The sequence below is a fragment of the Ovis aries genome, chromosome 3 (genome assembly GCF_016772045.2).
Source record: "Ovis aries strain OAR_USU_Benz2616 breed Rambouillet chromosome 3, ARS-UI_Ramb_v3.0, whole genome shotgun sequence".
NCBI lineage: Eukaryota > Metazoa > Chordata > Mammalia > Artiodactyla > Bovidae > Ovis > Ovis aries.
Window position 1 is genome coordinate 74435601 of NC_056056.1, and position 12847 is coordinate 74448447.

The 12847-nt window shown below is 37.7% G+C and overlaps 1 protein-coding gene and 1 non-coding gene across 35 annotated transcripts in view; one reads left to right on the forward strand and one right to left on the reverse strand.

Moving 5' to 3' along the window:
• Positions 1-12847, forward strand: part of NRXN1 (neurexin 1) — a 1208609-nt gene that overhangs the window by 1133421 nt on the left and 62341 nt on the right. For 2 of the 34 annotated variants that reach the window (XM_027966859.2, XM_042246200.1), the window contains exon 1: positions 11057-11256. The exons of the other annotated variants lie outside the window; for them this stretch is intronic. In XM_027966859.2, coding sequence (XP_027822660.1) covers positions 11224-11256 — 33 coding nt within the window. In that variant the 5' untranslated portion in view covers positions 11057-11223. Of the gene's footprint in view, positions 1-11056; positions 11257-12847 lie in introns of those variants that run through there. 34 annotated transcript variants of the gene reach the window in all.
• TRNAW-CCA (transfer RNA tryptophan (anticodon CCA)) lies at positions 2145-2216 on the reverse strand. Its single transcript has one exon. It is a non-coding gene; the product is annotated as a tRNA-Trp (tRNA).

Genomic DNA, 12847 nt, shown 5'->3' on the forward strand with positions numbered 1-12847 from the left:
CATTCCTCATTCATTTAACAAACATTTATTGAATGTCTAATATATGCCAGGCCCGGTGCCAGAGGTTGGAAGGATGAAGTGGACAGAGTTCCAATGTTACAATTGCTAATAATCTAAGAAGAAAAAAAGAAATATACAAACAACTACAACAAACAGAATTATTTAAGTGGTAAAAATGGTATTATTGCAAAGTACTATGGTAACACGATGGAACTCATGACTAACTCTGCCTAGGGACTTGAGAAGCCTGAAAGGAAGAGTAGCATTTGAGCTTGATATAAAGCAATGTGTAGGAGTTTACCAGACTTTTTTCTAAATGGGAAAAGGGCATCTCTAGATAGAAAAGACAACATGTTCACACCAGTGAGGTATAATAGAACATAGCATGCTGGAGACAATGTGAAAATTAGAACAAGCCTTTTGAAAAGTAATTTGGCAGATTGCTTCAAGCTCTATAAAAACTCTTATGTCTTTAGTAATCCCACTTTGGGGAATTTATCTTATGAAAAAAAAAACACAAAGGAAGAAAACTTATTTACAATAGCAGAATTACAAAATAGGAATTAATCCATTATCCAAAAAAAAAAAAAAGCAAAATATTTAGACAAATTATAACACACCACTTTGGCTATGGGATTAGAATGATAATGATGTTCTAAGTCAAGATGGGAAATGTAGATGCCATTGTATTAAATTATAAAACTATATTTTTATTATTGCAACTAATTTTAAATTAGCTTTTATTGGAGCATAGTTGATTTACACTGCTGTGTTAGTTTCTGCTGTGCAGCAAGGTGAATCAGTTAGACATATACATATATTCATTCCTTTTTAGATTCTTTTCCCATATAGGTGATTATAGAGTATTGAGTAGGGTCCTCTGTGCTATATACACTAAGTTCTTATTGGTTACTTATTATATATATATATAGTAGTATGTATATGTCAATCCCAACCTCCCAATTTATCTCTTCTCCCTCATTTCCCCTTCGGTAACCATAAATTTGCTTTCTATATTTGTGACTCTACAGATGTTTTGTGAATAAGTTAATGTGTACCAGTTATTTTAGAGTCCACAAATACGAAATATCATATGGTGTTTGTCTTTCTCTGTCTGACTTACTTCACTCAGTGTGATAATCTCTAGGTCTCTACAAATGGCATTAATTCATTTTTCTTATGGCTGAGTAATATTACATTGTACATATACACCACTCCTTTGTCCATTCATTTGCTGATGGACGTTTAGATTGCTTCTATGTCCTGGCTGTTGTAAATAGTGCTGCAGTAAATATTGGAGTGCATGTATCTTTTCAAATTATGGTTTTTCCCAGACATATGCCCAGAAGTAGGATTGCTGGGTCCTATGTTAGTTCTATCTTTAGATTTTTAAGGAAACCCCATACTGTTCTCCATAGTGGCAGTACCTATTTACATTCCCACCAACAGTATAAGAGGATTCCCTTTTCTCCAAACCCTCTCCAGCTTTTATTGTTTGTAGAATTTCTGATGATGGCCATGCTAACTGGTGTAAGATGATACCTCCCGGTAGTTTTGATTTGCATGTCTCTAATAATTAATGATGCTGAGCATCTTTTCAAATGCCTTTTAGCTATCTGTATGTCTTCTTTGGAGAAATGTCCATTTAGAACCCCTGCCCATTTTTTTTTATTGGATTTTTTGTTTGTTTTTGATATTGAGCTTCATGAGCTGTTTGTGTATTTTGAATTAATCCTTTGACAGTCTCTTCATTTGCAAATATTTTCTCCCATTCTGTGGGTTATCTTTTCATTTTGTGTATGGTTTTCTTTGCTGTCTTATTGCAACTATTTAAAATTATGTGTGTACAGATAACAAATAGAATGTGAAATGAAAATCAAAACAGTAACAGCAGCATCAACAGCAAAAAAAAAGTTTTGTGAAGGTAGTAAGATTGAGTTTGAATTGTTTTCATAGATTTACTTGTTGTGATGATCAAATTTACCAGTTAAGCTGATGTATATTGATGGTTTCCCATGTGCTATAAGCATTGTTCAGTCCTCCAGTTTGCGATCCCATGGACTGTAACCTACTAGGCTTCTCCGTCATGGGATTCTCCAGGCAAGAATACTGGAGTGGATTGCCATTTCCTTCTCCAAGGGATCTTCCCGACCCAGGGATCGAACCCGGGTCTCCTGCATTGGAGGCAGACGCTTTAACCTCTGAGCCACCAGGGAAGCCCTGAAAAGATAAAGTTTATCATTTATATAATAAATTTTAAATTTTTACAGAAAAGCACTTTTACACTTTCATGCCTTTCCTAAAATAACTCTACCATCTTTCTATACCAAAATTGAATGCAGTTTGTTACAGGGAATCTTTTCAGGATCCATTTATCCCATCATTTCCAAGCTCTGTCTAGATTTTCTGACCTTCTATCTCCCACAATGAAAGGTATTACACCATAGAAGTAGAATTGTGTGTGTGTGTGTGTGTGTGTGTGTGTGTGTTAGTCACTCAGTCATGTCAGACTCTTTGCAGTCCTATGCACTATAGCCCACCAAGCTGCTCTCTTCATGGAATTCTCCAGGCAAGAATACTGAAGTGGGTTGCCATTCCCTTCTCCAAGGGATCTTTCCAACCCAGGGATCGAACCTGGGTCTTCTGCATTGCAAACAGATTCTTTGCCATGTAAACCACAAGAGAAGCTCTACACTGCATAACCCAGTTGAATTGGATAATCTAGTCCAAGGGGTGTTATAGTAGAAAGCAGCTGGAGGCAGGAGGAGGGTGTACATAGATACGTTTCTCACACTGAGCTCTAAAACAACCTGTATCAGAATTCCCAGGAGTACAGATTAAGTATACAGTGTTTTACCCTCATCCCTGGAAATTATAAGTAGATCAAGGTGAGACCACATAATTTCCTCTTTTCTAAACACTTAAATTCTTTGGCATCTTAAATTTGGAAAATAATTGCTGTAAAATATTAAATCTACGTGAAATAAGTGCTTCTGCCTGCTGCAGTTTGCTTATGAACTTTACAGTATAATTGTATGAGTGAGAAGTTTGAAAACTTCTGTTCACTGATTTTCTTATACTGTAATAGCCAATTATGAGCTTTGTTTCCAATTTAGCTTTCACAGTTTTGTTAATGGAAAACACTCCTGATAAGTAAAAATGTGGGTTCTGTATGTGGCTTGTGCTTGTGCGCATGCATAGGATTGTGAAGGCAAGTGTAACCTTCAGTGTTTACACTCTTCAGTGTTCACATTCTTGATGCTTAAAATATCATTGTGTGGTACGTTATCAGTGGGAGGTGGGGGAAGCAAGGAGGAAGAAGACTCACTTTTTATAATGTCTCGCAAGTTGTACTCACTGAAAAGCAAAAGTTTCTCACACGGTCTACTAAGGCATGTCAGCTTCATGTAATGTTTTGTGCTCTTTTTTTCCCCCTTTTGTTCTTTTCTTTCTTGTCTCCCTTCCTCCTTTCCCTCTTCCTTTCTAACAGACCAGACCATGGACTGTGCCTTTTTTCATTAATGCTTTTCATTAATCCGCCAACCAAACTCTTTTAGATCACTGGTGTGTGTCTGGTAAAAAGCATTGTCCTACTTACAATACCCTGAAAGAATCAGCTTCTTATTACATTTGTCTCTAAAGTTTTGAGTTTGGATCAATGTGAACAGTTCGTCAACTTTCTGTTGAAATTAAACAAATGTATAGCATGACAAAGGGCTCAGAAATTTAAAAAAAATGAGTTAGGGACTGGCAGTAGATATACTTTCAACACCATTTTTACCCTTTGACCTTAAGCTGGCCAATCTGGAAGCCAACTGGGAGAAAATGGTGACCAGGGGATTTCTGAACAGTGCACTCTCCCTTCATTGTGCCATTATTTTTTTTAATATTATTTATTGATTTGGATATACTGGGGCTCAGTCACAGCATGCAAACTCTTAGCTGCAGCGTGTCTAGTTATCTGACCAGGGATTGAACCCTGGCCCTCTGCCTTGGGAATTTGGAGTCTGAGCCACTGGACCCCCAGGGAAATCCCTTTCATGTGCCGTTCTTCTGCATTAAATACTTTGGGGGGATATCTTTCTGGGTGGATTTATATTTTAAACAATTAGAGAGTTGAGAAGATTCAGGTTGTGATCTCATAAAAGAAAGCTTTCCTTCTCTAGAGGTCTAGAGAGCCATCCTAAGAAAACCCTTCTCAGTACAAATGAATTCTTAGGACACGCAGAAGGATCCTGCATGGATATCTGCTTATTCATGGTTTCAAATGGTGGCAGTGAGATAGGAACCAATTCCGTCAAGTGCCATATGTATCTGTGGCTATAAAAGGGTCATTCTATTCTTTTAAATGCTACTATTTGCATATTTCTTCTATGCACATTAATCTTTGTTGCTGAAAAGTATTTTCAACTAAAATATTCTTTACAATGTAAAATTCAATTTGGGAAACTATCCCTTCATGGATGACTCTTAAGCACCTACATTTTTCTTTTTTGCTATGGTGCTGCTCTCTCTCTGTTCCAGTTTCTCTCTTGGTGAACGTGACTTTTAAATTTTATTCCTTTAATGAAAATCTTCCCATCTCCATTCATTAGGAATCCTGTTGACCTGACTTTTCCTTTAAAAGAATTCTGAATTTGAAACTCTCAGTTGATTCTGTGCTCATTCGCGGCAGACTCTTTGCAGCCCCATGGACTGTAACCCACCAGGCTCCTCTGTCTATGGAATTTTCCAGGCAAAAATACTGGAGTGGGTTGTCATGTCCTGCTCCAGGAGATCTTCCCAACCAAGCGACTGAACCCACATCTCTTATGTCTCCTGCACCGGCAAACAATTCTTAAACACTGGTGCCACCTGGAAAGGGGGTCTTAAATTATGAAGGTGGGATGCCTATCAACAATGCAGACTTTTGGGACCCATCCAATTAAGAGAATCAGTCTCTAGGCAGGGACCCAGTATGTTTAACACATTCCTCCTTGGTTCTTATGCAAACTAAACTCAAGAAGAAAGAAGCCAGAGGAAGCACTAGGGGTAGTTCTGATTGGAAAGAACATTTGCTAGCTACATAGTCAGTAGACTTTCAATTGCTAACTTCATAGATGTTATTGAGTCCTTCTGAGTATCATTTTCTTTTATTTCTAACATTAGTATAATAAATTTTAGAATATAGTGTTATGGAAAAGATCATTTGAGGCAGTGGGTTTTGCTTGTGTTTTTACTTTGCAAAAAGTGTATATACCTAGAGGAATAGTCAGTCTAAAAAAACCAAAACCCACAGGAATAAAGTGGCAGAAAAAAAGACACCATAAGACGTAGAATAAGGGAAATTTTACTCATTTAGGCATTAATTTGCTTCCTACCTCCAATGTGTACTTGTACATATTAAATTAGCAGTTAACAGCAGTTAGTGGTACTCGATGGTCTCAAACTAGGGCTGCCATTATAGGGGAGAAAAAGCCAAAATAATAAAAATTTAAAACCAAGATAACCCACTAAAATTGTTATACCATTGCTATGTGTTTATTCTCTTAAAAAATGAAAATGGTCCAGAATATTTCCCTTTCTATATTCTGTCACAACTAGAGCTTACTTCCTGACATATGTCTTTCAAAAGTCACTCATGCATCCTAATTCCCATTCATCATCACTGTGGGAAAAGTACAGACAAGAAAATTTGCGTTTAAAACAAAATCTTCAGCCACCACTCATTTTCTTCCAAAAGGAAGAAACTCAAAGCTGCTTCTTTTGTATTTCGTATCCTATCAATGCCCAGTGGAGGATCTTACTCTTCCCTGGATAGCAAAACCTTTCAGTGCCCTACTCCAGTATCAGGGTGGGAGGGAGGGGTTTGGAGCCACTTGCTGTCTCCTTTTTGACACCAACATTTTCCTTTCCTCCTAGTTTTACTCTGGTTGATTATTATGGTGATTTTTGAAATCATGAACCTTGTCAATAACATGTTCATCAATCAACTGAAATGGGACAGAATCCTACTGTCAATTGAAGCAAAGTTATTTAACCTCTCTGCCACAAAACCTTTCATCTGTAAAATTAAGGATTGGACTATGAGAGTTATAAGAGCTCTTATAACAAGTATTTCTGGTTTTAAGAGAATTGTGACATGAAATATTCTCCCACATCACAGAGTGTATGATAATATCTGCATCTGTGGCTATTTTCTCTGATCCCCCTTCCTGTCTTTCTCTCACTTCCTCTGTCCCTCTCTCCTCCTTTCTGTCTCTCTCCTGCTTTCCTGCAACATTTCCCCTCACAAAGAGCATTCATTTGGCTTGAAGCTGCTCCAGTCCCATAGTATTCCAGGTGGCCTTGTATCTCAGCTCTGCTGCACTGACCCTGAATGCCACAGGCTGGGCCAAGTGTGGAAATGGGCATGACAGGAGTCACAGAGGGAAAGTGCCTGATGCTGGTCCTGAGAACTGTGTTCCTAGAACCCTTATCTGTGGATGGAAAGGCTGGGTGAGAGTCTGAAGAAAAGAACTACTACCCCCCTTCCTAGGGGGAACAGCAGAACTCTGCCTCCTCTGCAAGTTATGATGGGGGTCGTGAATAATGTTAGTTGTTCAACTGTGTCCAACTCTTTGCAACTCCATGTATTATAGCCTACCAGGCTCCTCTGTCCATGGAATTCTCCAGGCAAGAGTACTGGAGTGGGTAGCCATTCCCTCCTCCAGGATATCTTCATTCACTTGTTTGTTTACAAGTCTGTTTGTGGACTCTCAGTTCAGTTCAGTTCAGTTCAGTCACTCAGTCGTGTCCGACTCTTTGCAACCCCACGAATCACAGCACACCAGGCCTCCCTGTCCATCACCAACTCCCAGATTTCACTCAAACTCACATCCATCGAGTCAGTGATGCCATCCAGCTGTCTCATCCTCTGCCGTCCCCTTCTCCTCCTGCCCCCCAATCCCTCCCAGCATCAGGGGCTTTTCCAATGAGTCAATTCTTTGCATGAGGTGACTCTGAAGTAACCTAAAACCATAAGTAGCCTAAGAAGTATAATTTGCAGGTCACCAAAATCCCTCCCCTTCACATATTCCTTCAAAGAGCCCTCCTGTGATCCCTGTAGATATTACATTTCCTGGCCACATCTATAAGAATTCAAATAGAAAGAGGACTAGGGACCTCGGTCTTTCATATTGTTAATTTCAATGGGATTAATTTCTCAGATCCTTTATTTAAATGAAGCTTCCATGGAGAATGGATTACTTGGCCAATTAATGGCATCCAAGCAATTTGAATGTGTTTCTGATACATTGTTTATCACAGGCTTTCAGGTCACCACACTGATTTTTCTTCTATCCTCATCCTTATCTGCTGTTTCTTCTCCATGACTTCTTAATTTTGGAGTGACTCAGGGTTTTGTCCACAGTTATCTTTTCTTTGCCATCTCATTACGATGTATACAGAATACTTTTTTAACGTCTTTGTGAATACAATAGAAAAGCCTGCTGTTTAGAGCATGGTTTCTCAGTCTTGGTATTATAGACATCTAGGGCCAGATAACTCTTTGATGTAGGGGCTGTATGTTTTAAGATGATAAGCAGCATCTACAACCCACTAGATGCCGGTAATACCTCCTCTAGTTGTGACAACTAGAAGTGTTTCCATACATTATCAGATGTTCCCCTGGGATAAAAACCATCCCCATAAACCATTGATTTAGAATAATTTGGTGTAAAACAAACAAACAAAAAATCCTTTAATAATGCATATTATAAACTTTTTACTTAATCTGGCCAATTCATTTTTTAATGTTTATATCTCTTCAGTTCAGTTCAGTTCAGTTGCTCAGTCGTGTCCCACTCTTTGCAACACCATAAATCACAGCACACTAGGCCTCCCTGTCCATCACCAACTCCCAGCGTTCACTCAAACTCATGTCCATCGAGTCAGTGATGCCATCCAGCCATCTCATCTTCTGTTGTCCACTTCTCCTGCCCCCAATCCCTCCCAGCATCAGAGTCTTTTCCAATGAGTCAACTCTTCACACAAGGTGGCCAAAATATTGGAGTTTCAGCTTTAGCATCAGTCCTTCCAAAGAAATCCCAGGGCTGATCTCCTTTAGAATGGACTGGTTGGATTTCCTTGCAGTCTAAGGGACTCTCAGGAGTCTTCTCCAACACCACAGTTCAAAACCATCAATTCTTTGGTGCTCAGCTTTCTTCACAGTCCAACTCTCACATCCATACATGACCACTAAATTTATAGAAATCTGAATAACAACAACTAATGAGTCAAAAATAGAATCTATAAGGCAGGTTCTGGTTTGGGGATAAAATAAGTTTGTGCCCGGGAGGAAATAGAAGAAAATGGATTTCATCTTGTCTTTAAACCTACACCATTATTGATAAAAACATGAACACTACCTTCTTTTTAAAGCAGCAGTAAACAATATCCTAAATTAAGATTCAAGTTTAACTCTGCCGCTTCTTGCCAATTTCATCCTGCTGAGAAAACTAAATTTGGAAGAGTCAGTTCACCCAAATTCAGGTAATTTTCCAAATCGTGTATTTCTCATTCTTTCAGATTCCTGCCTCTAAGAATCAGGGATAATTTCGGTGAATTGTCACCGGAAGTTGTAAAGCCTTTAACCCATGTTAAGTTTGTTTCGCTGTTTGTATTCAGAGATGAAAGCCCTAGAAGTTAATATGGGATGTGGAAGTCTTTGGCTAAGCCTGCCAGAACTTATACCTAGCAGCTCTCTTCTTGCCCATATCTACCAAATTTTCTTTGCATGCCAAAACCCAGGCCACCTTCCTTCTGTCTCTCTTCCTTTTCCTTCAGTATTTTAGCCTAAAACATCTACCAATCTCGTCCTTTAAAAAATATTTTATTTATTTATTTGGCTGCACTAGTCTTAGTTGCAGCATAGAGGATCTTTATTGTTGCAGCATGCAAACCCTTTAGTCGAGACAAGCAGGATCTAGTTCCCTGACCAGGAATCAAACCCAAGCACCCTGCATTGAAAGCCTGGACTCTCAACCACTGGACCACCAGGAAATCCCAATCACATCCTTTTAAATCTAAATGAATATAAATGCCATCACTTAACATTAATTAGCTAATTTTGAGTTAGAAAAGTAACACATAGACTTAGATTTAAAAATGTTCAGAATTGTACCTATTGGAACTATGCCAGGTCCCACCTTTGAACTCAACACTGCTCAGATTTAACCACTATTAACTGATATTGTTATGTCCTTGCAGAAATTTCCTCTGCATATGCAGCTTTGTATTTGCATGTCTAAATGTGTGTGTTTAGTGTGTGTATAGCCTTTAAACAATTTTGAATTTGTACCTTTAATTTTTGTTTACATAGCAATACATCTTAGAGGACTCTTCATATACACGTTTGAATTTACCACATTCTATTTTACAGCTACAGAATGTCTGACTATAAAACTAATTTATCTCCTCAGTTCATTATTGATAAATAGGTGGCTTCTAGTTTGGGGCTATTACAATAGTTCAATAAATAGGTTTCACGTCTTCATGTCAGTGTTTCATTCTTGTTTTCTTTTTGATAAGTACTCTGAGCCTTCATCTTTTCTTTTAAAAGAATAAAGTGTGACTGTTGAGGTTTATATTATTTAATAAATAGGGCAGATTGATAGAATCGGCAGAAAATGATGTCTGTTTTAAATAATTTTTAAAATGCTGTATTCTTTTCTAATAGACAACATTGAATAAAGGAATGAGAGGAAAGGAATTGGCCAAAAAAAAAAAAAAAAATCTTGACAGAATCCAAGTCTTTCAAAAGGATGAGTTTAAAAAATAGTTGCCAAGACAAAATGAGCTGTGAAATTTCAGCATTCTAAACCTCCGTAGCAATTTTTCTTATCATGGCACACCTATCGAGATTTATTCTCAGATATTTTCTCTAAGTAGTTTTGCATGACTCTGAAAGCAGTTAGAATTAGTCCTTGAAAATGCCAGGAGATAATAATAACTGGGCCATAAAGAACAATAGATGTGCCCTAGGACTCTTTCTGATATAAATGTTATTCCTGAAGATCATTCAGTGTTTCTTTTGGACTTTAAAAAAATATCTCCATGCTACTGCCATTTGAAACACACCACTAAAACCTTCCTATCGGACAGGATACACTCAGCTCAGTTACCTTCAACTGTGCAATATGTCTGCTATTATAGAATGATCAATAAATGCAGATGTACTGGGGATATATTTCCATATGGTATTCCAGATGTGGAGACTCTGTTTATGAAAGAATTATTTTAAATTTTAGAGGAAAGGCGAAAAATAAGTATGTATTTCCAACACTGGATAGCTCATTTGTTTTTCTTTGGGAAGCAGGATGTACATTCTTTGGTGCTTGTTTTTATTTTTAATGGTCGATAAAATGGCATATTTATTGGGACTTAAATTGTCTTTAAAGAGAAACAGCTCTAATTGGCACACACACAAAAAAAGCATAGTAATCTACTTCTTAATATTGCATAATTGCCATTGCAAAATTATCCCATAAAAATACTCATTATATACAGGGCATTCAAAAAATGCCATTCATTAACTTGGAAATAAAATTACAATTATAAAGCTTTGAGCTGATTCTGTTAGGAGGTTTGCATGCTAATTGCAGTTTAAGGCTTCTAATTTAATATTAGGTGAAAACGTGATGATCAGCTGAAGGAAAGCACATAAGAGAAGTTTAAGGGTTGGGATGTTAAAAAGTAGTTTTTTTTCTGCTGGGCTATATAACATTGGATTACAAAGTAAAAATTGGATTACCGAGAAAAATTCCCGTGCATGAAAATAGGTCTTTATTTAGGTCAGGGATTTAGGGGGATGTCGGTTTCCCTATGCAGTCGCAGCCAGGGAGCAAATTCAACAGCAGCAACTGCCTAGACTTTTTGAGCGGGGCGCGGGTTGTGGGCTGTGTACCAACAGCCTCCTCAACTGCAGACGGAACTGCAGCATCCCTTCCTGCAGTAGCTCGTCAGCCATTGGCTCATTGGCGACACGTGACTGATAGAGCCTTTTCTGTGTCTTTTCTCGCCCATCTGTGTGCAGGGCACTGATAGGCCAGGCTGATGCGCAGGCAATTTATCATTTTGATCTCCCACTGAGTCAGGGAGCTCTCCTGTCACCAGTATTGATTTCAGAGGATGGACTAAATTTCCTAGGATTTCCATTAAGAATTAAGAAAAAAAGCTCTAAGCACGCAGGGTAGCCAGACAGACATGGATATGAGATGGCACTGTGAAAACTCGCAGGTAGCTTCTTCTATCACAGCCGGTGCTCAGCACAGCTTAGAACTGCAGCATGCAGGGTTTAAGATACCAGAAGCCTGAGAACAATAATAATGAAACTAAGAATAAACTCTTTTGGATAAACTAATTTTAAGATTTATATTAAACTGTTTCTTCTTGGAATTGCATGTCAAATTTATGCATGCTCTATAGGAAATGTAGAAAGGTTGTTTTAAATTTTTAAATGTCCTTAAACCCTGAGCATGGTTGCTTATACTTTTGTTTGCTGCTTTCTGTGAGCTTCAGAGGTTTTTGAGCATGCTTGTGGCAGAAACAACCGAAAATTGTGTGTGTGTGTGTGTTTCTATATATGTATATATGTATTAAGTTGGTTCGAGTAAAAGCATGAATAAAAGCTGCTTTCAATACCTGCCAGACTGCTTTATTGTTGTTAATGACTTGATGATAATTTTGCCTAAATATGCTTACATTCTGACCATGCATGCTTTTGCGGCAGAGTGGATTTTCGTTGAGAAGTCATGAAGGTGGAATGTGTGAATTAAATGTATGTTTAATGCAGCAGAAAATGTACTAGTGATTATTAAATCTGATTAATTAATGGAAATATTTCATGATGGTAAGATTTGAGTAACATTTATTTACACTAATTATTTCTGCTTACTGAAAAAATGCATATCTGGGATGAATGAAAGTATTTGTATTTTTGAAATATGAATTTTGATTATTTCAGAAATAGGATGATTTCAGTTTTTAAAAATGAATCTGAGATAAGAGAATTAGAAACATTTTTTAATTTTAGCCTAGGAGAGAATTGTGTATTTGAGACATTATGTGCTTGTTCATGTGTGTGGATTCTTTGGCTAATTGTTTGATAGTCTCCTAGCTATCCTTATTCTCCTGAAGAGGAGAAAAACCTTGGCATTGAACTGTTTCCTAGGCCCATGGGAATTAGAGCCAGCAGAAGCAAGAGTAGGACCAGATGGGATTGGCATGCTTGGCAGGGAGTAGAGACAATAGGTGGGGGCGGAGCAGATGGAGAATAGAAGGGAGTGAATCTCAGGAAAGGGGAGGGAGGAGGGGGAAGGGAGGAGTTGGCTTAATAGTGAAGGAAGCCTGGCCTCCCTTTTCAAAGTAACTTCTGATTGCATCGTCCTTTCATTATGAGAAAGTCATGTCTGTTGTGACAACTATTTTTCATAGATTAGGAGAGAAGTTCCATGAATAGACGGTACTTTGCCAGATTATAAGTGGTGTGTTATTTGTTGTTGTTTGTAATCTTTTCCTCTTTGTCATATTCAGGAGAAGTAGGAACAAAATTTAAATTTAGTTGTCACGTTGTTTGAGCTTGTAGTATTTAAACATAAGTAAGGCAATAACTACTAAACTTATTTTCAGATTGTAACAATTCAATCATCGATAAGGCTTATTGACTTTTTCCCTAAGTAAGTTTTCAATTTTGAAAACATAAGGAGCTCATGCTGACTAATCTGTTATTTTACTTCTGACTCATAAATACACGTTCATTTCTAGAATAACTTTGAATGTTTTATTTAAGTACTTGTTGATTTTATCATGCAGTCTCAGGGCTTGACCA